At 50.1% G+C, this 27,602-nt stretch overlaps 1 protein-coding gene, 1 non-coding gene and 1 pseudogene across 2 annotated transcripts; 1 reads left to right on the forward strand and 2 right to left on the reverse strand.

Annotated features, from left to right (window-relative positions):
• Window positions 1-13,250: 13,250 nt before the first annotated feature.
• HAUS1 (HAUS augmin like complex subunit 1) lies at window positions 13,251-25,594 on the reverse strand. Its single transcript, XM_075533208.1, has 9 exons — window positions 25,507-25,594; window positions 24,902-25,076; window positions 21,121-21,256; window positions 18,053-18,187; window positions 17,049-17,172; window positions 16,516-16,581; window positions 14,867-14,938; window positions 14,559-14,606; window positions 13,251-13,430 (listed from the first exon to the last, which is right to left on the reverse strand). The coding sequence occupies exons 1-9, from the start codon at window positions 25,552-25,554 to the stop codon at window positions 13,380-13,382; spliced, it is 855 nt and encodes a 284-aa protein (XP_075389323.1). The 5' UTR covers window positions 25,555-25,594; the 3' UTR covers window positions 13,251-13,379.
• Window positions 18,421-19,022, reverse strand: LOC142428068 (large ribosomal subunit protein uL11-like; annotated as a pseudogene).
• On the forward strand, window positions 23,581-23,713 carry LOC142428441 (U11 spliceosomal RNA). Its single transcript, XR_012780342.1, has one exon. It is a non-coding gene; the product is annotated as a U11 spliceosomal RNA (small nuclear RNA).
• Window positions 25,595-27,602: the final 2,008 nt, after the last annotated feature.

The raw sequence follows: 27,602 nt of genomic DNA on the forward strand, positions 1-27,602 counted from the left end.
TGTTTTCCAGAAGTGGGTGAAGGGGGTGTGAGAGTCTTCAAAACAGAGAAGTGTACTTGACATTGGTCTGAGGCCTTTGCTGAACTTCCACACTGGCATCTCTCTCAATTCCCCAGGGAGCTTGGAAGGTCTCTTGGGTTCTTCCCTCTGCCTCGCTCGCTTGTTCCGATATCAAATTTATTTCCAAGTCCCCTCGCGGCTCCTTGTTTTCCATCTCTGCCGCCACAGCCGGCCAGCTCTGGGCTCTCGTCATCGCAGGCTGGTCTGGACTCATGTTTCTGGACAGCAGAGAGCACGGGGCTGTACCTGGAGAGCAGGCCGCATAGACTCTCCTTTGGTCTCCTCCTCACTCCCGTTATACCCTGTTCCCTCCCTGTCTCAAAAGTCACAGCTTGAGTCCATTCTGACTTGTAGCCACTCCACAGGACAGGGTAGAATCGCCCCTGTGGGTTTCCAAGACTGTAACTGTTCCAGGGAGTGGAAAGCCTCGTCTTCGTCCCAGAGGTGACTAGTGGTTTCGAACTGCTGACCTTGTGGTTAACAGCCCAACACATAACCGCCACCTCACCAGGCCTCCTTCCTGCCCATCCCTTCTCTCCAATGCGCCCCCAAGAGGCCTCTGTCCAGCCTGCTCCTTGCTCTGTCCAGCCTCCCCTCGCTTTCAAGTTTTCTCACCCCTGCCTCCCATCGCCTCCCTCCACTGCAGGTTTCACTTCACTAGCAGAGAATTCATTCTCCCTGGAATAGAAGTGACCCATAACGGGGCTTAATGAGATCACCCCCCCCCCACCCCGCCGAGGAATTTAATAAGGGAAAATCCCTTCAGCCATTGGGGGAGTACATGCCCCACCGCTGGGGGGTCTTGGTGGTCTGAGCCTCTGGGGCTGGCAGCAGGGGCGCTGGGAGGCAGCTGGGTGAGGCCCCAGGACTGCTGGGTGGGAGAAGGAAGTACCACGTCCCCTGCTGGTGCAGCATTTGCTGACCCGACCCTGACGCCCTCCTTGACTCAGCCTCCAGTCTCCCAGGTCATCCGCCTGAGAGGCTTCAGTGTCTCCAGAGGACTCTTTGCCCTCCTTCACGGGGGTGGAGCCAGGGGGGGGAGGGTGGCATGGGAAAGTTTCCGTATTGTTTTCCTTGCTTTTGAAACCTGATCGCTTCTGCAGCCAGGAGCTTTGCCAGTTGTGTCTAGTGTCCAGCCGGGCAGATGGGTCACCACCGGACACTCAGGATGAACCCTTCCCCAGCTGCCTCAGCAGCCCCTTCCACAGCCCCCCCACCCCCCAATCATTCCACTTGCCTGAGAGATAAAGTCTCTCTTCTCCCACAGTCCTCCCCACCAACCCCACTCCACTTACCTAACAGCACACACACAAAAAAAAACTCACCATCACCGAGTCGATGCCAACTCACAGCGACCCCACAGGACAGGGTAGAACTGCCCCTGTGAGTTTCTGAGACTGTGACTCTCTAGTAGGACGGCGTGTCTTTCTCCCGTGGAGCAGCTGGTGGTTTCAAACTGCTGACCTTTCAGCCCAATGTGTACCCACTATCCACCAGGGTACGAGCTGCTTACCACAAGCAGCCTCTCCAAGGGAGACACCTGAGGTTTTCTACCTCTGTGCAGAGTTCCAGGCTCAGAAGTGAAGGGGACAGTTCGACCCTGTCCGGTAGGGTCACTCTGAGGCAGCACCTACTAAATGGTGGGGAGTATGGTTTCGGTGGCTTACCGAAGGAGCGCTGGTGGCACCATGGGTTACACTGTGGGCTGCCAAGCACCGAGTCATCAGTTCTAACCTACCAGCTGCCCTGGGGGACATGAACGAGGCTGTCTGCGCCAGAAAGACGCATGGTCTTCAAAACGCCAAAGGGTAGTTCTACTCTGTCCTCCAGGTCGCTATGAGTCATGCACAACTTGATGGCTGTGGATTTAGTAGCTTGACAAGGAGTCCTGGTGTCACTGTGTATTAGGTGTTGGGCTGCTAACTACAAAGTCAGTGGTTCGAATCCATCAGCCTCTCCAAGGGAGAAAGAGGAGGCTGCCTGCTCTCATAAAGGTGTGCAGTCTGGGAAGTGCTAGGGAGGGTGCTGTGAGTTGGAAGGGACTCAACGGCAGCAGGTTTGTCTTGGTTGGTGGCTTCACAGGGGCCCCTGGGAGGTGGTGGTTATATGATGGGCTGCCAAGCTACAGGTAGTTTGGCCCCTCCAGGGGTGGTATGAGAGAAAGACATGGCAATCTGCTGCCCTGATGTCTGTAGCCTTGGAAGCCCTGTGGGATCGCCGTCCTAGAGAGTAAGAATCCACCCAACAGCCACGGGTTTTTTGGTTTAGTGGTTGGACACCATGCACCGAGATCTCAATGGCTGCACTCAGGACCTGAGCTGGCCTCAGCTGGGTTCTCTGGTCCAGCGGGTCAGCAGCCTGAAATCGAGGCGCAGGAGGGAATGACCAGCTTCTAAGCTCTCTCGGGCTCCTGGCAGAATCCAGCTTCTTGTGTTCATAGGACGGAGGTCGCCGTTTCCTGTCAGCCAGAGGCTCTCAGGGACCAGAGGCCACCCAAGTTCCTTGCCAGTGGACCTCTCCATGTGGCCTTGCACAACATGGCCACGTCTTCAAAGCAGACAGCTTTCAGAGCATGTCTCCAACTGAAGCAGAGCCCAGTCCTCGTTCCGGGGCATTTACCTGAATCAGTCTGCCCCGCCGAGGACTAGCTTGCTAATGAAACACACACACACACACACACACACACACACACACACACACATACACACACACACTTTCCTTACAATTGCAAAATCTCTCCACCTTTGTCTATGCCACTGGCTAGGGCCAAGTCCCAGGTCCCCGCCACACTCCAAGAGAGAAGATGATATGGGGTATGGACAGTGGAGATCAGGAACCTCAGGGCTATGCTATTCTGGGGGGTCCCACCCCTAATGCCACAGCTAGGCAATAGCAGAGAGCTAAGGCATAGCCCCCTGGCTTTCATGTTGGAGCCGTCCCTGCACCAGTTATGTTTGGGGTTTGAAATGTTCCTAGTTTTAGAAAGGCAGGCAGGTGATTACATCACAAACTCCTAACACTCCCCATGGAGCCTGGGAAAGCGCCACGTCATCACATGCTTTCTGATTCTCCAGAGAAGTAGATGGCTGGCAACTCACATCAAATGACAGCGGTAGACCAAAATCATCTTCGCAGTGATCCCCGTGAAATTTTGCCACTGGGTTGACTAAAGAACCAAATCCAGGGACATTCATACATATGTGTAATAAAGAGCTTTATATCCAAAAGTTACTGTACATGGACATCCCAGCCCAGTGCAACTCAAGTCCAAAAATCCGATACTAGTCCGTAAGTCTCTCTCTAGATGCACGCAGCCACATGCAATGATGCAGAATGCAGGAAGCTCACGGGCTGGTGGGTGCAAAGTCATGTGGATCCGATGGTGGTGGGAGCGTCCCAGGGCTCTGGAACGTGCAGGCAGAAAGAGAAAGTTCCAGGGATCCTTCTTACAGAAGGCCACGCCCACCAGGAGGGACCTCCAGGCTGTGACCTGATTGACAAGCTAGACTCCACCCCTACACTTCTATATCTTCAAGTTGACATGGAAATTATGTAACTCACAACCACCCAAGGAATTCCGATCGGACCAGTAATGATGAAAGCCTTTGGGCTTTGAGAGTGTCAGGAGTTTTGGGGAAGCCCAGGCAAGGGTGGAGAGTTTATAATCAGGGACACTGGTTGGTTGACAACACTCATTGCACATGCCAGGCTTGGCCCAAGGACCTGCATTCTCACTACCTTGTGGGAGGATGGGAATTCTGAGATGCTCCCCACATTCCCTCCCTCTAGCTCCTCTACCTCCGCCCTTCTCCTCTGTCACATGTGCTTTGCCTTCATTAAGCTGGACATGGGGGAAGGTGGGCAGTCAGAAAGGCTCTTTTTGCTTCTATGTTTCAAAGCTACTCAGCTCCAGACTGCGGAGAGGATACTATGGGGTTTTGATCAGCAAACACAAATTGGAAATAGGCCTTGCACTCAGGCTAGGGAGAGGAAAGAGCAGGGCTGGGCGGTGGGGCTGCTGGGAGCTCTTCTGTGTTGGGGCTAGAGAGAAGCTGGAGCCTTGAGTGGTGTTTCAGGGTGCACCTCCTCAGATGGAGGCTCATCCTGACCAGACACTGGCTCCAGGCTGTCTTTATTGCTTTCTCATAATGCTGTGCACACTAGGCCTCTCCTTGTAGCCGGAGGAATCTCCTTTTCTCAGGCCCCACTAGGGAGCCAGTTGTTGAGATGACTCAGTAAGTGCCGGTTGACTGCCTCTCTACGGTGAAAGGGGGGAGGTCTGTGGGAGCCCTTCCCATTAGGGATTCCTTGCAGTTAATGTCCTTTGAAGAGTGTGGTTGGGGAAATTCGCTGATCTATTTCATTGTGGTCTACACTAAGCTTCATTACAATATTCGCCAAGAGAGGGGCCAGAGCCCCAGGATAAGTTAGTCCAGTTCCCCAGCCGGACGCCAGGAGAGTGCAGGGCTTGTGTTTCTATGGGAGCAGATCCATCATGCAATTTTTTATTTATTATTATTTTAAAGATCATTTCATTGGGAGCTCTTTACAGCTCATAACAATCCATATTCAATTGCATCAAACGTATTCGTACATATGTTGCCATCATCATTTTCTTTAAAATTTCTTTATTTAAAAAAATAACTTTATTCGGGGCTTGTACAGATCTTGTCACAATCAATACATACATACATTGTGTCGAGCACATTTGTTGCCATCATCATTCTCAAAACATTTACTTTCTTTTGAGCCCTTGGTATCAGCTCATGTGAATTTTTGAAGGTGAGAAATATTTCTTTTGCTATTTTTCCCCCTGTGCCTAGCCCCGGGTGTGGCCCATAGAAGGCGCTCATTGAGTGTTTGTTCCATGAATAAATGAATGAATGAATGAATGGACTCCTGGAAGTTTTTTTTTCTCCTGGAAGTTTTAAGCCAAAGGATCTCCTATCTGTAACTTTGATTTTGGCCCACCATGTAATTTGGACATGGGCCCCTGGGGGCCCCAGGGACAGCCTTTCATGAAATGGGTTTGGGCGTTTTCTTTGCCATTGAGAGCATTTGAAAACTCTGACTGCCCTCTGGTGGCTAAAACTAGACCCGTGCATGCTCATGGCCCTCCAAGGACCTGGACAAGGGGCGCTGTTTGCTTAGGAGGGGGAGGGGGAGGCTGGTGGTGATCCCTCTTCCGCGTTTGCTGGATAACCAGGCAAGGTCAGGTCGCTAACTGGATACCTGTGTGTTTGGGCCTGGTCTGGACCAGGCAGCCCCTTGCACCAGCCTCTCAAGAGGACAAACAAATGACCTGCTGCACTTCAAAGCACCTGCCTCCAGCAGTTCACAAAGCTTGCCCCCCCCCCCCCCCCCGCAGAACACAGCCCCCTCTCCCTGGCGTTCCAGGAAGCAAGGTTGCTGAGATGATTTACTGACAGGTCATCTCCTGACCCAAAACTTGCAACTGCAGCACAAAGCACCTCCCTTCCCTTTACCGGCCCCCGTGCCTTTAAGCTCCTATCATATATATATCCCGCCACCCCAGCGCCAGGCGCGACTTCCCTGACCTAACTCGTTGGGTCACAGAACCTGCCCCGGAGCTCAAGATGCTCCCGTCCCTTCCTCTGTCCTCCCTTCCCTCCCTCCCCGGAGTCCTTCCCCTCAATAAAGTCCCTTTCCTTAACTTCTCGTTTGTCTGAATCCTGCCTCTGTCCTCCGGCTCCGTCTCAACCTCTCAAGGTCATTTTGACCGTGTCAAACGTCATGAAGGCAGGGAAATGCCTTCTTTTCTGGCCCCCCTTGCTCAGCATTTTGGACCAGCGGCTGGCAGATCGGGTGGGATGGTGTGGAGAAGCAGACAGGCGTGTCTAGGTAGGAGGCACGTCGTTTTGAAGGGGAGCACTAGAAACGCTGGACAAGCCGGGCAGTGGGACTGCGAGAAGACATCAGAGACCTTCCCAGCCTTCCCTCTTTTTGTTAACTGTTTGCATGAGCATGGGCGTGCGTCTCTGTGCCATGGCTCGGCGCGTGGTTCTCCCGCACGCCTGCTTAAGTGCAGAGACTGCGGGGTCCTGTGGCATTTCTTTTCCCAGCCTCTAAAGGAAGTGCCACATCCTTTCCCACGGTGGGGGCACGTTGTGCAGCGCCCCCAGCAGCCTGGGAGCATTCCAGCCCCTCCCCACCCTCCTGAGCATTTGTTGTAAAACACGTTTTAAGTTGCCATCGTGTCAATCTGCCTCTGGTGACCCCGCTTGCGTCTGAGTAGAACCTTGCTCCATGTTGGTTTCCGTGGGGAAGTCGATCCCTAGGCCTCTACTCTTGAGGGGCCCTGGATGGACTCGAACCTCCAACCCTGTGGTTAGCTGCCAAGGGCCATTTGTGGCCCCATATTCTCTTTCCATGAGAGGATCGTGAACCGCGACAGCTTCAGCTCAGGTGGGGCTGGGCGGAGAAGCAGGCAGGTGTGTCTCCACAGGAGATGGATCTTTTGGTGAAAACAATTGGACAAGCTGGACAAATCGGGCAGTTGGAATCTGTGAGAAGACATCAGAGGTCTTCCCAGGGAGGGAATATTGTGGTGCCAACATTCCAGGAAAAAGAGAAACATAGAGAGACACGCTTCACTTATCCTTGGGGGACATGCTGATGGATAACCCTGGAGGGGAGAGAGGCTGAAAAGCGGAACTTGGTTTCCCAGAGGCAGGGACCCCGAGGGAAGATTTTGGTCATCTCACAGGATCCAGAGGAAAAGAATCTTGCCCCTGGACAACCAAAGCAGGCTGCAGGCGAGATGCCAGAGAACCAAAGAACGAAGTGAACTCAGCAGTCTGAGCCGCGATCTCGCCTGGAATCCGCAGAAAGCAAAGCTTGGAAAACACAGAAATGACTGTGAGGGGCTTGGGGGCCCCAGGAGAACACGCAACAGTTACGTAACCAGAGCCCAAGAAAGGAAGGAGACAGCGAGCTGAGCAGAAGCAACGTCTGAGGAGATGTGGCTGAATTTTCCCAGAGAGATGAAATAATGTCGAGGCGCTCCCAAAGATGATCAGGAATTCTATGGACTCTAGTTGAGAGAAGGACAAAGCAAAACACGGGTAGCACATCCCAGTAAGTCCGTTAAAAGCCCTGGCAGAAGAGAAACCCTTAAAAGCAGACACAGAAGCAAGAGACATCGTTCCCAAATCAACTCTGATGAGGCTGGTAAGGTGACTGCTGAGCAGGGGCGTGTGGTGGGCAGACTCCTGGCTAACCCCCTTCAGCCCTGCCTCCTGGTGCTCTCACACTTCGGTGAGCTTTCCCTGAGTGTGGGCAGGACCTGTGCCTTCATGGGTTAGGGCCAGGTGATGAGACGTGATTAGGTGTGTGATGATATCGCATGTCGCTGTTCCATGCCTGCCCCTGTCGTGCAGGCATCCCTCCCTCCCTTGCTGGCTTAGAGGGACTGATGGTGCTGGGGGCTCTTGCTGGGCCGGGAACGGAGGACAGCCTCTGCTGATGGGCATTACGGAAGGAAACCCTCAGCCCTACCACCTCAAGGAGCTGACTTCGGCTTTAACCTGAGGGATGTGGAGACTGACCCATCCTACTCTGGCTGTGCCCCAGATGTGGGGCCAGGCCCAGGTAGTGACTGGTTAGCCAAAAGCCAAAGCCATCAAGGGAAGAGACTGACAGGTGGGTGGCTGGGGGTGCCATCTGGGCAGCCATGGCCGTACTTTGGGCCTCAGTTTGGGTCTGGGTTTCCTTGTCTAAGACTGAAATGTGAGCTGGACTTTTTTCCAGATTGATATTCTGCAGGACTCTTAGTCGTTTAAAACAAAATTTTATTAAAAGATCATTTTATTGGGGGCTCTTATAACAATCCACACATCAACTATTTCAAGCATATTTGTACATACGTTGTCATTAATTCCTAAACATTTATTATTTGAGCCCTTGGTGTCAGCTCCTCTTTCTGCCCTCTCCCCCTCCCCACCTCATGACCCCTTGATAGACTATTATTATTTTCATCTTACGCCGACCCCTGTCTCCCTTCCCCCCGTTTCTGTTGTTCATCTCCCTGGGGCTGGGCTGGGAGTGGTTCTGTGTCGATCTTTGCGATCTGTCCATGCTTTCTCCCCTCCTCTCCTGTCCCCTGCCCTTCTGGTGTTGAGCCTCCCATCCCTGTTCCTGGATTCCCTGTGCTGTGAGCTCTTCCCTATACCTGTGCACATGCTCCGGTCTGGCCTGCAGTGGGAGACAGGACTGGGGTCATGAGAGTGGGGGTGAGGAAGCCTCAAGGAACCAGAGGAAGACTGTGTGCTTCATCGGAGCCATACGGAACCCCGGTTGACTCATCCCTTCCTGTGCCCCTCCTGTGAGGGAATGTCCATGGTCTACAGATGGGCTTGGGGTCTCCGCTCCGAACTCAGTCGTTCTTCTGATGCTTGCTGAGCACATTGCCGTCGGCTGTCTCGCGTCCATTCTGACACGAGGTGAACTGCACGCGTCATTTTCAGGGCTGTGAATTTTCAGAAGCAAATCACCAGGCCTTACTTTAAAGGCTCCTCTTGGTGGGTTCCCGCCGACAGCAGTTCGGCAGAGTAGTGAAGTGCTTAACCATTTGTACGAGGCGGGGGCTTTAGCATGTAATCGTCGTTCATAACCAGCGAGGGGATGCATGGGCTGTGAGGGAGGGAGAAAGGCATCACATCTGTTTGACGGCCGGGAGTTAAGCTGTTCTTTAAGGTCGCATTGCTGGGTGAAATCGGGATCCTGCGGAGGTAGGACCAGTGCTCGCCCCACAGCCAACGCTGGCAGCAGGCTGGCAGCCAGCCCACACCTGCTGCTGCAGAATTTGAGGAAAACTGTAAATGTGAGCGCTGAGCCTAAAAATAGCTATCTGTACCACGTGAGAGGCAAAGGACGCCCACGCATCCCGGAGCTGCTTGAAGCGGGCCGCGTGGCCTCTGAGGGGTCGCCGCATCCACTGACACCAGCAGCTCAGGCACAGGTCACAGCCGGAGGAGAACCATCTGTCCAGTTCTCCTGACCACCAGACAGGCTCCGCAGACACCTACATCCCAACGGAAGGCTCGGCGTTCTCAAAAGAGCTGCAGGCATACTCGGAGAGGAGCATTCATTCATTGGTGCTGCGCTTCTTGCCCAAGGGCAGCTGCGGTCACAGCTGGTCCCATTCTGCTGGTAACGTGAGCCCCCGCCGCGGTCACAAGTTCTTAATTTAGTATAGACAAAGGCAAAGCTAGTGGTCATGAAGGCCCTCCCACAAGGCAGACAACCAAAACCAAACTCACCCTCATCCAGGCAATTCCAACTCATAGCAACCCTCTAGGACAGGGCAGACCTGGGTGGGTTTCCAAGACTGTAGTTCTCTAGGGGAGTAGGAAGCCTCATCTGTCACAGGGCAAAAGATTTGGGGCGAAGGATGACGCTCCAGGACTTGGCCCTCCCTACACCACATTCCACCCAGGCCATACTAGCTGAGAAGGTGAACAGGGAAAACTATCACAGATGTAGAAATGGAGCTCTCATGAGATAGCCAAAGCAAAAATGGTCAAAGCCAGTTTGTCAAAAGCTGGCTTAAGACAGACACAACTACACATAATGTGTAATCTTGGATTTAAGAAAACCAAAAAAACAACCCCCCAAAATGTTATATAAAACACATTACTGAACTTCAACCTGGTGCTCCAAGATGTGAATGCAACATGCTGGCATGGAGTAGGGAACCAGTGGAGAGGTCTGAGGGGCAGACCCCAATTCCAACAGGTGGACAGCTGCTCCTCCCCCCCAGAAGAATTTATTTCAGAGGAGAGCACTGAATCTGCAGCTCTGGGAGAGGGACATGCCTGATCAGAGCACACGGGAGCAAATGAAGTGGGAGGAAGAGAGAGTGGAGCACATCCTGGCCCACCAAGCCTTGACGAAGATATTCCCGCTCGGAGCAGCCAATCCATAGAGAAGACCATATGGCCGGTCCCACTGTGAGAAATGACATCCCTCACTGACCCACAGGGGACAACACTGGAGACACAGTGTGGGAATTCTGCCCTATCTGATCCCACCACACCGAGGCAAAACACTAAGGGCGTGTAACAGAACAGCAAGGGAACAGAGCAAGGAAGTCCCCTGGGAATACCAAACACAGACTTTGGGGCCAGGACTTGGCACCCCATTAGACTCGACTAAAAGCACTCCTAAAGGTCAACAGTCCTTGAACTAACTACAAGCTTTTCTTTTTTGTTGTTGTGTGCTTTCTTTTGTTGTTGTTTTGTTGTATATTGTTGCTTGATTTGCTCTGTCTTGTTTTTGTGCATGTTGTTATCTCTGCAGGTTTTTCTAAATAAGATAGGCTGGATGAGCAATCTGGAGGAGAAAACAACGGGACCAACAGTTCTGGGGGTCATGAGAGAAGGGGAGGTGGGGGGAAAGGAAGTGGTGTTAACAAACCCAGGGACAAGGGAACAACAAATGATCCAAAGCGGTGGTGAGGAGGGTGTGGGAGGCCTGGTAGGGCATGATCAAGGGTAATGTAACCAAGTGGAATTGCTGAAACCCTGGTGGGGACTGAGCATGATAGTGGGACAGGAGGAAAGTCAAGGGAAACAGAGGAAAGAGCTAGGAGGCAAAGGGCACTTAGAGGTCTAGATAAAGACATGTACACATGCAAATATATTTATATCTGAGGATGGGAAATAGATCTGTGTGCCTATATTTATAGGTTTAGTATTAAGGTAGAAGGACACTGGGCCTCCAGTCAAGTACTCCCTCAATGCAAGAATACTTTATTCTATTAAATTGGCATTCTATGATGCTCACCTTCCCGACACAAACGCTGAAGACAAATGGGTACATAAGCAAATGCGGTGAAGAAAGCTGATGGTGCCGGGCTATCAAAAGATATAGCGTCTGGGGTCTTAAAGCCTTGAAGGTGAACAAGCGGCCATCTAGCTCAGAAGCAACAAAGCCCATATGGAAGAAGCACACCAGCCTGTGCGATCACGAGGTGTCGAAGGGATCAGGTATCAGGCATCATCAAAACAAAAAATCTTACCATAGTGAATGAGGGGTGAGTGCAGAGTGGAGACCCAAAGCCCATTTGTTGGCCACTGGAGATCCCCTTTCAGAGGGGTCTAGGGGGAGACGAGCCAGACAAGGTGCAATGTAGCAACGATAAAAAATACAACTTTCCTATAGTTCCTAAATGCTTCCTTCCCCCTCCCCCCACCCCAACTATCAAGATCCCAATTCTACCTTACAAATCTGGCTAGAACAGAAGATGTACACTGGTACAGATAGGAACTGGAAACACAGGGAATCCAGGACGGATGATCCCTTCAGGATCAGTGGTGTGAGTGGCAATACTGGGAGTGTGGGCTAGAAAGGGGGAACAGATTACAAAGATCTACATATTACCTCCTTCCTGGGGGACGGACAACAGAAAAGTGGGTGAAGGGAGATGTTGGACAGGGCAAGGTATGACAAAAATAATGATTTATAAATTATCAAAGGCTCACGAGGGGGGGGGAAGCGGGGAGGGAGGGGAAAAACGAGGAGCTGATGCCAGGGGCTTAAGTGGAGAGCAAATGTTTTGAGAATGATGAGGGCAATGAATGTACAGATGTGCTTTACACAATTGATGTATGGTGACAAGAGTTGTATGAACCCCTAATAAAACAATTTGCCGCAAATCAGTTTGGTCGTTAAAGGCTGGCCTGTTTCCCATACGTGGACTCGTACACATGTCCTTTTCCCATTGACCTCTTTCACTTAGCCTGGTTTTCAAGGTTCATCTGTGCTGAAGCAGGTTTCAGGACCCTAACCCTAGTGTAGTGCACTGTACGGATGTTAATTTCTGTCCGTGTATCTGTGGGACATCAAAGTTCTACTTTGGGCTGATGAACACTGGTATACAGGCTTCTGTTCCTCTCCTGCGTTCCGTCCTCCTGGGGTTGTGCCTGGGACGGGGATGGCTGCGTCACAGGGCCATTCTTTAACATTTTAAGAAAACACCAGATTATTCAGCAGCAATGGGATGATTTTGCCTTCCTGCTAGCAATGGCTAGGGGTTCCAATTTCACTAAACCCCAACCGTATTTGCTATTTTCCTTTAAAAATAAAAAACCATAGCCATCCTAGTGAGGGGGAGACGGCATCTCATTGAGGGTTTGATTTGCATAATTGTTAATATTTCAAAAGTTTCATTCATTTCTTTTATGGCTCATGGGTTTTGTCATCATGGCTTCATAATTAAAACTGACTAAGAATCAAGACATTATGAAACTCCCCCATGACTCCTCTTTACTATATAGACTACATACATATGAATACATGAAATATTATTTAGATAGACAGCCCATGGGTTATGAGAGCCACTCCTGTGTCTTTTAAGCCTTTAAATTAAATGTGTAGGTTAAGTTGAAACAGGTACCTATGGCTCTTATCTGTAGCTCTAGGTTAGTGGATTGTGTTGGGCTTCGAAGCTAACAGTCTGTTCAAAGCCCCCAGTGGCTGCAGAGACAGGTAAGGTGATCGACCCACTTCTGGGAAGATTAGGGCCTTGGAGACGCTGCGGTGCAGTTCTATCTTGTCCCATCGTCAGAAAAAGTTGGAACGACCAGAGGGCAGTGAACTTGGTTTGGTTTTAGTAAGAAAAAGCTGAAAGCCTTCGCAGTGGTTTACAAGCTGCACAGGCAGCTGGTGAAGGTGCTTCTGCGGAAGGACTGGTTGGGACTGCAGCTTGGTTCAGTCTTGTCACGTGAGGGAAAACTTCCCTGAAACTAAAGGGTAAGTAGAGCTGCCAGACAGACGTCCACATGTGATGACTGCCCGCGTTCTCTCTGACTTGGCTCCCCTCTGTTAACGTTAAACCACTGATTGGTTCCTTGGGTCTCTCAAACAGGAGGTGTACGGTATGCATCCAGCACCACGCATAGGACCATCTACTCTTCTATTGTTGATTTAAAAGCGATCTGTTCCATAACCGGGATTCTTGCACGGACTAACACCCGGAGGCAGGCGGGTGAGCAGATGGGAAAGAACTTCAGCAGAACCCAGGGGAGGGGCGCGGCGGGAGAAACATTACCGAAGTCGCAGAACGCGCGCTCACCTTTCTGCGCTCCGCGGGGCGCGCTCGGGCGTAAATTACGCTGGCGGAGGGGCGCAAGGGGACGTTCCCACCGCGGACACCACACGCTGGCCGCCAGGGGAAATGCTTTTTAATGTGGCACCATGTGGCGGGCACCGACGTGCGGTGAGCACAGGCGCGGCGGGAAACCAGCCTCGGGGGGCGAGTGCCCGACAGCTGGGAACAAGGCCCGGCGCGGTGGCGGTCACAGTTCCATCATCTCCACCTTGCGGGTCAGCTCGGCCTCAATGGTGTCCTGCGGGCAGACGGGACCCGCGTCAGGGCACGCACGGCACGGGCGTTCTAGCTGCACGTGTCATTTTAAACGCAGCAGGGACACGAGAGCAACGTCCACGCCAGCGCGGCGGGAAGGCGTTGGCGAAAAATGCCAGAACGATCAGCAGACGAGCCTGTGGACCTTTCCTGCCCGTGGGCGCCCCAAGGCCCAGGGCTGCTAACCCAGAGGGGGCTCCCCCTGCACCCCCCAACCACAAGGGTTCCACCGTTGCCTCCTCCGCAGGAGCCCTGGCGGCCTAGTGGGGTCACTCAGCGGCTGCGACCCCAAGGTGGCCAGCTCCGGGGACAACAGCGGGGCTCTGCATTCACCGTGTGCGGAAACGCAGGCAGCTCTACCCTGTGCTGCTCGCAACAGCTCGACGGGAGGGAGGGGGGAAGGGGGGTTGTCTGGAGGGGAGCTGCCGCCCGCTGGCCACTGTCCGCCCCGCCCCGTGGGCACGCCTGGCTCTGGCTGAGAGCACAGCAAGGGCCCGGCCGGTGGGCTTTTCTCCCAAGCCCGGCTCCTGAGGCGCACCCCCTCCACGGTGCAGCACTGGGCAGCGCGGCCAGCAAGTCCGGCGGGCCGCGTTGGGCGCGCTCCGCTGCTAACTGGGCGCGCGGAGGCTCGAACCCGCGGCGGCTCTGCAGGAGAAAGGCGTGGCAGCCTGCCTGCGTCGCCATTCGGCCTAGGAGACCCTGAGGGGCGGCTCTGCTCTGTCCTCGAGGCCGCCACGCACCAAACGGGCTCAAAGATAACGGCTTGTCGAGGTGTTTTTAATGGACTTGCTAGTTCCTTTTGCCCAGAATGAGCTATGACTTTCAACAGCCATTTTCTGCCCGAGAAAACTCACACAAAATTAAAACCAAAAACCAAAACCGTAAAGCAGCACAAGTAGTCCTTATGAAAAAACCACACACACACACACACACACACACACACACACACGTCAAACACGTGTACTACAACATGCACGGAGGGATTCAAGTGTGGTTTACCTCTGAGGAGACGGGGCATTCGCTAGATTAGTCTTTATTTTGTTTCTTTTTTTAAATTTTAATTATTTCTTAGGAAAGAAAATTGAAAAGGAAAAAGAGTGGAACTACTTACCAATTCCCTCTTTGCTTCCTCAATTTTCACTTGAGCCAGAGATGGGTTCTTTCCCGGGAAAAGGAAACAAAGAAGGTTGCCTTGTCTCAGTGCAGTTTGAGGGAAACACACAATGATCTCTTACCAAAACAAGCAGACACACAAGCAGGATGACCTGACAGAGAGTCCTCTCAATGAGCGCACAATACTCACATTCCTTCCCCCACACATGGACCCGACAGTCAGGACCCAATACATGCATGAAAGTGTATTGGGGTGCCCTTGGGAGGGAATGACTTTTAAAATTTAATATTCCCCCAAATAATTACCGGCATTAAATCCAAGTAAGATTCCAATTTTTTCTTCAAAGGTGCCGTCTGCCGTTTGAGTTCCTCCAGCCTCTGTGGGCAAAGCAAGAAGGAGTCACAGAGGGACAGCGACGGCCCCGTGCAAGTGACACAGTCAACCAATGCTGCTGGACATGGAAATAAAACAAGAGCAGATGGGCTAGTTGCCAGTGGAAACAATCCTTACAAAATGCTTCAAATGGGAAAGTAACACTTACTACTAATAGGATTTAGGTATGTTTCCTGAGAACAGAAAAACAATTTGGAAATGGAAATCATCAAGTACCGGAGCTACTAGAGTCTCAAGTACATTCTTTATGAATGGTCAGCTGAAGATTCTCAGAGTCCAGTCAAAAGAAATCTTTGAAACAACTGTGGAGAAGTGAAATTGCTTAATGTGGCTTGTCCCATGCCTCTGTAACTCCCACCAAAGGACTGGTGGACGCTGCCAAGGGGGCATGGTCACGCTGAGCGAAGGCACGGTCAGTTTTTGCAGCAGAGAGGAGAGAAACCCTAAGGATCTGTTAAAAGCACGTGCTCGTTCTGTCTGAAGTGGCAGAGGCCGCTGAGACCAGGTACCACGTCACCAGATGAGACACGGACACTCAATGGAGCAGCAGGGAGACGACGGCCCCTTCTCCTCATATGGCCCGAGGCTATGGGACTGGGGGGTAGAGGGACAGGCGAGCTGGCTTCCTGGCCCATGGAGGTCAAGGCCAAGGTACCATGTGGCTGAGAGACTGAGGACCGGGGAGAGACTCGGCTGCTGGGGGGAGACCAATGGCTGTATCCTCACTGTTTGCTGCTCCTGAAGTGTGGAACCTCCTGACTTCCCTAATTAAAAAAAACAAGACAAAAACTCACTGCCATCGAGTCAATGCTGACTCATAGCGGACATGGCGGAACTGCCCCGTGAGTTCCTGAGATTATAACTCTGTCCTACAGGAGGCCTGTCTTCCTCCTAGAAAGTGGCTGGTGGCTTAGAACTGCTGACCAAATAGTTCGCGGCCCAACTTGTAACCACTACGCCACCAGGACTCAACTTTCCTAATAACCCCCCTGAATCGTGACTTTGCCTGTGAGTTCGGTGTGGCCACTGCAACAGTTACTGAGGCCGGCGTGGGTGGGGAGTGGTGTGAGAGCAGGCACAGGAGGAGGGGTCTGAGCCACGCCTTGCGGCAGGAGGGAAGTCAGAGAGCAGAGATGCCCACCCACCGGCGTTGCTTGCAACAGCAACACAGAAAAACCCTCCTCTCCCTCTCCTTCCACCACGAAGCTACAGACTAAAGCTCAGCATTGCAGTTGGAAACTAGAAGCAGTTGAGCATCGATAGATAAGAGAGATGAGAGAGTTGTAGTTGCGCACTGAAAGGACAGGGACATCAGCACCTACGTGGCTGGCGCGCAGACCCTCCATAAACACTGGGTTAATCAACCAGTCCTCAATACGTAACTGACTGCAGCATGGACCTGCTTCAGTAATAACTAAAGGAAACCAGACAAATATGAGCTAAGTGGAGCTGAACAGAGATTCAAGTACTGGTGGACACAAAGCACGCAAACATCAAGTATGGAAGTAACACTCTGTCACAAAGCAACCCCGGGAGGCCCACGTGGGCAGAATCGGCTCACCTCCGCTAGTGCTAGCAGGGACTGGTGTGACAGGGACGCATCCATGCCCCTGGCGGACAGCTGTTCCTACAACGACCGAAGAGGGGATTCAGTGAGGAAAAGGCTGGTAGTTTCAAAGCGACACCTGTGCAACAGGGAGGGGGACCTTGGAGGCGCGGAGGAGAAACTCACTCAAATCCACACTCTGACGCGGTAACAGAAAAGGAAACACGTCGGGACCACAGCCCACCACGCAGGGTAAAATGCAGGTCTTTGCATTTCAGGCACCCGGATCATTTCAATGCTCCCAGGGGGTAGGGCGGGGGCGGGTATCCCCCCCACTTTGGGAAACACTGCTATAGATGAATTATGTCCACACTGACATATGTGTGGGGATATGGGTCCAATGCGTAAGAGCCTGAGCACCTGGGTTTGCATCTCTATCAGGTGTGAGGTGGGGGACAAGGTACCTTAGTTCTCTGTGCCTCTCTTCTTCGATCTGCGAGGAGGGATGGTACCGTGAAAACTCACTGTGGTCAGCCCTTCACACTAACCTCGGCGGCCTTGATTCCACATCGGAACTCCTCTGACTTGGCTTTTAGAAAGTCCATGTTCTGGAGACGATGGTCAGCTCTGGCCTTTTCCTTAGAGAGATGCTGCTCTGCTTTCTTAAGGTCTCTTCAAAAGATACAGTGAAAGTCACTTTCTTCTCAGTGAAGTGACGGGATGAACAGTAAACAAACTCTATAATGTCTGGGTGCAAGTCTGGATAACAGAACTGTAGCTAATCTACTTGATGGATCGTCTCCTGTAAATGCTCCACCCCAAACTAACTAGCATGCGCTGGTCCCTGGTCCCTCTGCGCTGCCGGCCTTTTCTTAGGAGTTATAAAATAGTATCAGTTGTACACATTTTTTTTACAAAAGGATTTAAAAATTAACCAATACTGAAAATAGATCTCTCCAAAAGAATGTCTTACTAGATCCTAAGACCACTATGAAATATAGAGGTTCCAAAGGCCTCGCTCCTAAATGTGACGTGACACACTGCCTTGACCATCAGATCTGAGTATTTGCTGGATGAATTTCTACAGCACCGGGTTACTTCTACATGCACATCCTCCTTATTCACGGCCCCAGTTTATGAAGCAACAGGGACTTAAGGTCCCAATAGAACGTGTCTCTGACTTGTCAGCTACTAAGCGAAAAATCCACACACCTTGAAAAGGCCCATGTTAATTGAAAGAACTGCCCCCAAAGGAAATTAGATGAAGTAAAAAATACAAGTCTATAGCTGCCCACCCCCTTAGTTGTCTATTTCAGAAACATTGTACAGGCCCTATTTCCTCATGTGTTCTTTGAAATCATGCCTCCTGCCAAGCTGAAACTGTTACCACTCCAGCTTAGTCACTTACTCTGTTTTTAAAAAATCATTTTACTGGGGGTTCCTACAACTCTTAACACAAGCCATCCATCCATCCATCCCTGGTGTCAATCACATTTGTATATCTGTTGCCATCATCATTCCCCAAACATGTGCTTTAAAACTAGTCACTTACTCTTGTAGACATTTTTCTAATACTAAAGTTCCCGTTAGATTTTTTTCCAGTTTTGACAATTCGAGCTTGATTTCTTCATTTTTGGATTTGGTAAGAAAAAGATCCGAGGTCAAGTCATTCACTGCAGGAATAAAACTAAAAGAAAAATCTGGTTACACAAATGGATATGACTGGCAAAGCATAGAACTCCCCCTCATCAATAAAAACGATTTTTATCTCTATGTGGATTCTTTATTTTAGGCCTATTCCGACTGCGGTGAAACATCAAATTAAGCCGCCGGATAGTTGGTTTTCGGTCAACTTGGCTGGTCCAGGATTGTCCAGGGTATGAGCCAGCGTAGTGTTGTCGTCTGTGATGACACGGAATCTTCTTTTTTTTTTTTTTGGTTATTAAAGGAGTCTTTATTGTTTTCTTTTGTAGTTCTTAACTTGCTGGGCATTCCACCGCACCACTGTTGATGTCCTCTATGATGTCATGCGGGTGGCGCCCGTCAACATTGCAGCCCACAGACTGGGCAGTCCCCAGGATCTCTTTAATAGTTCCAGACAGTTCTCTGGCCAAAGACCGGTGCCTGCCGCATCTGGCGCGCAATGCCGACGATCTCATCGAAAGTGACATTCCCACTATGCTTAATGTTTTTCTGCTTCTTTCTATCCCTGGGCGGTTCCTTGAGGGCTTTGATGATGAGGGCGGAAGCAGAAGGCACGACTTCAATCTGGGCTTGTCTGTTCTGAATGGTCAATTTCACAGTAATCCTTAAGCCCTTCCAGTCACCGGTTGCCTTGGCAATGTCATCACCAACCTTCTTTGGAGACAAGCCCAGGGGGCCGATCTTGGGGGCCAGCGCGGACGTGGCACCGACTTCCCCACCGGTGCACCTTAAGTACACGACTTTGATCTCGTTGGGGTCGAACTTGGGCGGCATGGCGGAGGCGGCTGGTGTCGGATGAACCCACGACACGGAATCTTCTGTGAAGCAGCCAAGCAGTTGTGGGAAGGACAGAGCACCACGTCTGTAATCAAGCCACAGCCTGGACACAAGAAGGGAGGCTTCTTTCGGGGCATGGTCTGCTCTGCTTATCCACTGACGCTGCCCTGAGGCTAGCTCTCCTCTTCTGGTTCTGGATCCTGCATCTGGCTTTCGACCTCCTGTCACACCGCCTGCCGCTCTCAGGGGTCAGCTGCAGACTGCTGACCCTGGACTCACTTGGCTGACTTGAGTCATTCAGCTCTGCATCCACCAGACTGTGGACATCCTGCTTCATCTTCCTGCTTCCTGTCTGCAGCCCCCGCAGCGACAGGGGTCAGGAGAAGCCTCCAGCTCATACCTGACCCAGCGACTTGAATGAGACTGGACTGCCCTACTCCTACCGTGGTGTGAGCCACTTCTTGGCATCGGTGTCTCTATCTGCATATAGGTTTTGCTTCTCTGGAGAAGCCGGCCTGACATCAGCATTTTGATCATTTTGGCATGCACAATTTTGTGGCAGCTTATCAGACTTTACAATCATCACATTTCCATTCTTTTTAATCATCCTTAATTCAGTACACGTATAATACCTCCTGTTTTTACACCCTCCACTCACTTCTGATAATCACTAATAAACGCTGGTCTCTCTACATTTGTCTATTCCAAATATTTCATGTAAATGGATATATTTGCCCTTTTACGTCCTTTAAAAAACATTGTTTACGGTTCAAGCACAGTACCACCTCTATCCTGATAACAGTAACTTTTCTGGCTGCTGGGAATAACGATCTGACGAACATTGCAAAGAGTCCTTTGCTTTCAGTTCTTTGGGGTATGGAATCTACTCGGGAACGGAATCGTGGGGTCAAATGACCTGTGTGGATCCTTACGTAACCACGCTGCTTCAGGCCACCCGTATGTATTTTCACATGCTCTTCCTGATCTCTGGAATGCCCTTGTCCTTCAGAGCACTGATAAAATTCCTCGCCTCCTGGCAGCCTTCCCTCCCTGTTCGACCCAGCAGCAGACTGTAAACTCTAATAGCCTTGCGGCTGTCACACTACATCACAGTTTGTCCATCTCCTTTCTTTGACTCTGGGCAGACACTGTCCTTGACGGTGCCTATCAATCATCTCTGCCGCCCCCGTGCTCCTGGCATGATGCCTGGCATTTGCTGTCTGTGGAGCTGAGTTAACTCAAGACTAGAATTCTGATGCTATACAGACTCACGGTCTGAGGGTAGACAAGGGGCTTCCCAAAGTTTGTGGTAAAACAACGTTAAAATGGAATCTTTCCACAAAGTTTGTGAAGCCCCTTTGTAGACAGATTTCAAGTCTTTATTAGGGCAAATAAGAAAGGATTGCTAAAGCCAGGTGCCACCACTTAGCATTCACTTAGCTGGACAGGCATTCACTTAGCTGGACAGGTAGACCAGACCCTCAAGGAAACCCCCCCCTTAGAGCAAGGGGTGCAAGGGCATACCTTGACTAAGGGCGGTGACAGGGTAAGGTGGTGATTCGAGAGACAGCATCCCACCCGAATCCTGTCTCATTTACATAAACGTACTCCCACGTGGGACCACAACCACGAGCAGACGCTAGGATTTGCAACACAACATAAAACAGAGGGTGATTCTATCCGATCTCAGAAAGAAAGGCAATTACATCCGACCGCAAAGTGCAGGATGACTACAACGTCCCACAAGTCACATCGTCGTTGCGCAGCTGCCCAACCACTCAAGTCCGTGGCCCACCCAAGTGGACACGTCACCCTAGCCATCTCAGGCTCCATATGGCGCGTTTGCATTGGTTTGGGCACTCTGCACAGTGCCACCGCATCGCTGTGTGGAAGGCAAGGCAGACCAAGGCTACAGACGTCCTATGAACTAATTCACTGCTGCACAAATGTAACCCTAGAAGGAGACACCATATTAAAAATAAACCGATGTCAAATGTATCTGAATGAATGCTACACAGTAGCAAAGAAAACAAGCTAGCAAAATCCAGTGTCCTTATATTACGAATCAACGGTGTGAAGTTATCAGAGAACTAAAAAGCACCCAGGACAGCAGCAATGAAGTTCTGCCGCGGATCTTACCTGGTCAGCGAGGAGTCCTTTGTCTCCAGCACCATGGCAATGTCAGCCAGAGCGTTCAGGTACATGGAGCCCGTGGTAGAGAGGTTGGCAAGGGAGAAATTCACACTCTGCAGGAGCAGGTCTTGGAGATGCTTCGCTGAAAGACAAAGGGGCCCCTGGTGACCTAGATATTTTGTTTGCACAGCTTAACTCGCAGATCAGGCAAGCCACCCTTAGATCCAATTTACTGGCTTGAAACAGCTATTCAGAGTTGTAGAGCCACCACCACAATCAGTTTAGAATATTTTCATCATCGCCCCCCCCCCCAAGATAATTCCCATCCCTCTAAGGCCTCCCCACTCTTCCATCCCTAGATCATTAATTTATTTTCTGCCTCTATAGATCGACCTGTTTTGGGAATTTCAAATAAATAAAACCACACGATGTATGGTCTTTGCACCTGGACTTTCCATCTAATATAATGTTTTCAAGGTTTATCTATGTGGCAGCATGCATTCCTTTTTATTGACAGGTGACATTCTATGATGTGGATGCTCTACTGGTGCTTTACAAGATTTACAGCTTCAGAAAGCCTCCACGGGCAGTTCTGTCTGTTCTACGAGGTCACTATGACTCAGAATTGACTGAATAATAGTGAGTTTGGTTTGGGATACGGATTTACAGAAGAATCAAACTGACTACATCTGTGCAAAGATAGAGTGGAGAAGCTCAAACTCATCAGCCAAAAGGCCGACTGTGGAGCAGATTATTAGTGGCGTGTATGCAAGTTCAAGTTGGAGCTGCAGAAAGTTTTGGAAACAGTCCACTCGAGCCCAAATACTCTGAGTCTGTCCCACCTGAACATCAAGGACATCTCAGGACGGATCACTCACTGCACGCCAATGACAGGAGGCTGATGAGCTGTGGCAGGACATCGAGAACATCATACATGACAAAAGCAAACGGCATGAAAAAACAAGACCACAGTGGGGTCAGGAGAGACTGTAAAACTTGCTCTTGAACCAAGAACAGCTAAAGCCCGTGAAATCAAAGAGCTGAGCACAATCGCTCAAAAGGTACATTGGGAAGACACAATGTCCTTGGGGGACATAAGGCAGAGGGCGTGGACAAGGCTGGCAGTTCAAAACCACTTGCCACTTGGTGGGAGAACAAGGCGAGAGGCAGTCGGCTTCCCTAAAGATATACAAAGTCTTGGAAACCCTATGAAGGAGCTCTGGTGGCGTAGTGGTTACTCGGGTGGGCTGCCAACCCTAAGGTCAGCAGTTTGAAACCGCCAGCTGCTCTGAGGGAGAAAGCTGACGAGTCAGTCTTGGAGCCTCACAGGGGCAGTTCTTCCTTGTCCTACAGCGTCGGCCTCCTAGAAATAGGCATCAACTCCAGGGCAGTGGGTCTGGTGTTTGGTTGGACAACCTAAAAGGCATTTCTCCTCTGTGCTACAGCACTGTAATGAGTCAGAATGGGCTTGGTGGGTAGTGTTTGTTTTTTAATGATAGAAGCAATAGTCTAGAATGTACTTCTTCAAATGCCATTTGCTCAACAAAAGTTTCTACTGTAAATCTGAGTACACAGACGGGGGCTTTGTCAGGTCTCACAGTTCATGGCAGAGCCACACCCAGTGTCCCTCAGGCAGGAGGACAGAGGCAGACCAAATGACAAAGGCTAAGTTCGGAGTCCTCTATCTCTTGAGGTCTACAGTTCTGTTGTCAGGAGCCCTGGTGGCGCACTGGGCGAAGCAGAAAGGCGCTAACTGAAATGTGCGTGGTTCAGATTCGCCAGCCGTTTCCAGGGAGAACAGTGAGGCAGTCTGCTTCTGTACAGATACAGCCTTGGGACCCCGATGGGGTGGTCCTACTCTGCCCTAGAAGGTCACTTTGAGTCAGACTGGATGGCAGCGGCCTTTAGTCTTGCTCTCAGAGCACCAAAACCAGATTTTTTTTTTAATTTTAACAATTTATTAGGGGCTCATACAATTCTTATCACAGTTCATACATATACATACATCAATTGTATAAAGCACATCTGTACAGTCTTTGCCCTAATCATTTTTTTCTCCTCTTTTCTTTTTTTACATTTTATTAGGGACTCATACAACTCTTATCACCATCCATACATATACATACATCAATTGTATAAAGCACATCCATACATTCCCTGCCCCAATCATTCTCAAGGCATTTGCTCTCCACTTAAGCCCCTTGCATCAGGTCCTCTTTTTTTTTTTCCCCTCCCTCCCAAAACCAGATTTAAGCAAGTAAATGTACTGCCACGAGATTCAACACTTTAAAAAGCTTCCATAACAGTCTTAGTAACTTTTTAAAAAAACGAAGCAGACAAGTGGTCTACACTAGATTAATCATCTCTTCTTTAGGGTTACAAATTGTCGTCATCTCCCTTGGGCCTCCACTCAAGCACTCCCTCAAAGCATGAATACTTTCTTCTATTAAATTGGTGCTCAAAAAGAAAAAGGGCTTCTGTCGTTAAGTGGCACACGTACGGCATCTCTATTGCTCTACGTGCGGAATCGACATCAAGAGATTTCGGAAGCGTAATTTTTGCTACCTGGGCTGCTAAAAAAAAAAAAATTGGTACTCTATGATGCTCACCCTCCCAACACAACTGCTGAAGCCAAAGCGGGTGAACAAGTAAATGTGGTGAAGAAAGCTGATGGTTCCCGGCTATAAGAGATAGTATCTGGGGTCTTAAAGGCTTGACGATAAACAAGCGGCCATCTAGCTCAGAAGCAACAAAGCCCACATGGAAGAACACACCAGCCTGTGCGATCACGAGGTTCCGAAGGGATCAGTTACCAGGCATCAAAGAACAAAAAATCATATCATTGGCTGCACACCTCCATGATATGACCGCTGAGGACAAACGGGTGCATAAGCAAATGTGACTAAGAAAGCTGATGGTGACCGGCTATCAAAAGAGATAGTGTCTGGGGTCTTAAAGGCTTGAAGGTGAACAAGTGGCCATCTAGCTCAGCAGCAACAAAGCACACATGGAAGAAGCACAACAGCCTGTGCGATCACGAGGTGCCAAAGGGATCAGGTATAAGGCATCATCATCCAAAAAAAGAATACCATAGTGAATGAAGGGGGAAGTGCAGAGTGGAGACCCAAAGCCCATTCGTCAGCCACTGGAGATCCCCTCACAGAGGGGTCTAGAGGAGGAGATGAGTCAGTCAGGGTGCGATGTAGCACCGATGAAGAATACAGCTTTCCCCCAGATCCTGGATGCTTCCTCCCGCCCAAACTACCATGATCCGAATTCTACCTTGTAGACTGGATAGGGCAGAGGTTGTACACTGGTGCATGTGGGAGCTGGAGGCACAGGGAATCCAGGGCGGATGATCCCTTCAGGACCAGGGGTGTCAGGGCTGATACTGGGAGGGTAGAGGGTGAGTGGGTTTGAAAGGGAGAACCGATTACAAGGATCTACATGTGACCTCCTCCCTGGGGGATGGACAACAGAGAAGGGGGTGAAGGGAGATGCCGGATAGGGCAAGATATGACAAAATAATAATCTATAAATTATCAAGGTCTCATGAGGGAGGGGGTGCGGGGAGGGAGGGGAAAAAAAGAGGACCTGATGCAAGGGGCTTAAGTGGAGAGCAAATGCCTTGAGAATGATTGGGGCAGGGAATGTGCGGATGTGCTTTATACAATTGATGTATGTATATGTATGGATTGTGATAAGCGTTGTATGAGCCCCTAATAAAATGTTTTAAAAAAACCTGTCGTCATCTCTAGTTATTTTCACACTGGGGAATGAACCTCACCTTCGGATTCATATTCGCTCGCTTTCTGCTTCAAGTCCTCAATCACCAGGGACACGTCCCTGTCCCGCGCCTTGTTGCGTTCTGAAAGGTGAGACAGAATCTCTGTGGTCCATGGGTTCACCTCATACGGCGGAACGGGCTCGTCTCCAAACACGGTTTTCAACCAGGCAGCCACCTACCCAGTAAAACATTCAAAGGGAGACAGAGTTTGGTTCAGTGCCATGGTCCCAAGCAGATGAGACGCCTCTCAAAAAGACGGTCCCTCAACCGTCTGAGGGAGCACGCAATGTCAGAAAAGAAACTGACCTGAGTAGGTCCAGGGAGCGACGGGGAGAGGCCAGAGAACAAGCCAATCCTCAAGGAATCAGTCCCGCAGTTCGGGAAGCTCCCAGATTTGGAGCACGGGCATCCAGCAGCTAAGGCTCAGGGCCTCCTGCTAACTCACCGGCTCCCTCTCCGCCTCTCCCGCCCCGAGGAAACAAAGGGAAGGAAGGGAAATGCTCTGGAGCGTCTAAGGCGCAGGGGAGGAATAAAAAGTAGTCGTGACTCCCAGGAGATGCGCTGTCGGGGAAGCTGAGTCAAAGTCAAGACGACGTTCCCCTCACCTGCGCTCCTTTCTGCAACTGATCGCCCCGCTCCTGCGGCGCCGCCATAGTCGCGGCTCCCGCCACTTCCCGAGATGCTCCGGGCGGGCTAGCCCAGCCCCTCGAAGGAGGGCCTTATTTGGGCCACGCCCACACCGCGGCCTCGATCCCGCCTCGGGCCTAGGGATGCTGGGAGTTGTGGTTTTCAGTGTCCAGGCTGGTGCGTCCTTGGATGAGCGTGATCAAGGGCTCCAGGGCAGGAAGTCCTTTGTCTTCGCAGCCCGGACCCCCACCTCCCCCCACTCCGCTTTAAGCGGCTTTAGTTTTCGGCACTTTCACTATACAGGTAGTCCCTGCCGTACTGTGGCTTTGTTCTGATGTTAGTAGGTTCTGTTGTGAGTAGAATACACCTCCCTCTCTCTTTTTAAAATTTCATTATCAGTATCTTTATAAATCTGATCTTTAGCTGTCGTTGGAGGTTGGAAGTATCAATATACACTTATCTATTCTAATATATATGGAGTGTCAAAAATTCGTGGAAAATGGGATTAAGATCATGGAAGTTATCCATGGAATTAAACAAAAAGTTTAATTGGCATATTGCTCACCTATCATACCAATCATTTGACTATGTTAAGATTTATGCACTAGTCACCACAATCGATTTCAGAGCATTTTCTTCTACTCATTGTTAGCTCCCCATTTGCCGCATCCTCCCCTGCCACACCCCTAGGTATTTATCCATCCAGTTACTGTCTCTATAGATCTACCTATCCTGGATTTCACATATAGAAAGCCATACAAAACACAAACAGGAAGCAAACAAGAATATAAGAAAGAAAGAAAACAATGACCAAACAACACATAGAAAAGCCTCAATGGAAAAAAAAAAGAAAACATTAAAAACGGAAACAACTTTAAAATGGGTTAAAAGAGAGATAAAATGATAAGGCATTACATTTTAACATCTGCCACAATCGACTTTACAATGCTGCTTGATAGCAAAACTATTCACATCCCTGAACTAGAGTCAGAAGGGATTCTGCCGCAGTTAGGTAATCTCCTGTCAACTTGAGCAGAGGGGTGGAGTCTAGCCTGCAAATCAGGTCGCAGCTTGATGACTTTATTTGGAGGCACTAAGGAGATAAATCGCTCACTGGAGGCCAGCCCCAGTCACTCTCTGCTTTGTCTTCCTGCTGACAAGACACATGGAGCCATGCTGACAGAGCCAGAGCCCTGGAGCTGGAGGGAATCACATGAAGACCCATGCCAGTGCTGAGATGCTTCCACGGCCACTGACTCCACAAACTTTCCACCCACTAGCCCGTGATCTTCCTGCATTCGGTGTCATTGCATGGCTTCGTGAGTCAGAAGAATTTATAGACTGGCATCAGACATATAGGCTTGATCTGGACTGGGCTGGGCTGTTTTCTTAATATACAATTATTCTTTGATATAAAGCACTTTTTTATACACCTATAAGTGTTTCTGGATTTTTGTTTTTTTTCTCTAGTCAACCCAGACTAACAAATCCATTGGAGGCTTCGTCTGTGTGGGGATCCTACAGTTTTTGGGCTTTGATTGTCATCCATAGTCCTCTGCAAACTGAGTGTTCACAATTTAAGCTGGTACTATTTCCTCCTTCAGATTTGGATTTTATTACTGGCAATCCTTGGATCACACTGGCTGGTGTGATTCTTCCACGTGGACTTACATGATCCTTCTCCATAAAAATTTTGAAATCTTCTTGTATACATAAAAAAAATACAAATCATTAAAAAAGCAGGAAAAAAAACCAAAAACCCAGATGGTGGTAGTGTGGCTCTTAGTAACTCAAATACTTTTAGGGACTGCTCACACTGTCTATGTGCAATTTCTTTGTATGTATTCTGTTTGAGATTTATGCCATTTGAAGCTGTGTGAGAACTTAAGGTACTGTTGGGTTGGACTGTTAACCACAGGTTGGCTGTTCAAACCCATCAGCCAACTTAAGGGATAAAGTTGAGGCTATCTGCTCCAATGAAGATGGACAGTCTCGATAACCTACAAGTCAGAACCAATTCAATGGCAGTGCATTTGGTTTTTGGTTAGGTAATGAATTTGTGACAGATCAACTT

The sequence above is a fragment of the Tenrec ecaudatus genome, chromosome 15 (genome assembly GCF_050624435.1).
Source record: "Tenrec ecaudatus isolate mTenEca1 chromosome 15, mTenEca1.hap1, whole genome shotgun sequence".
NCBI lineage: Eukaryota > Metazoa > Chordata > Mammalia > Afrosoricida > Tenrecidae > Tenrec > Tenrec ecaudatus.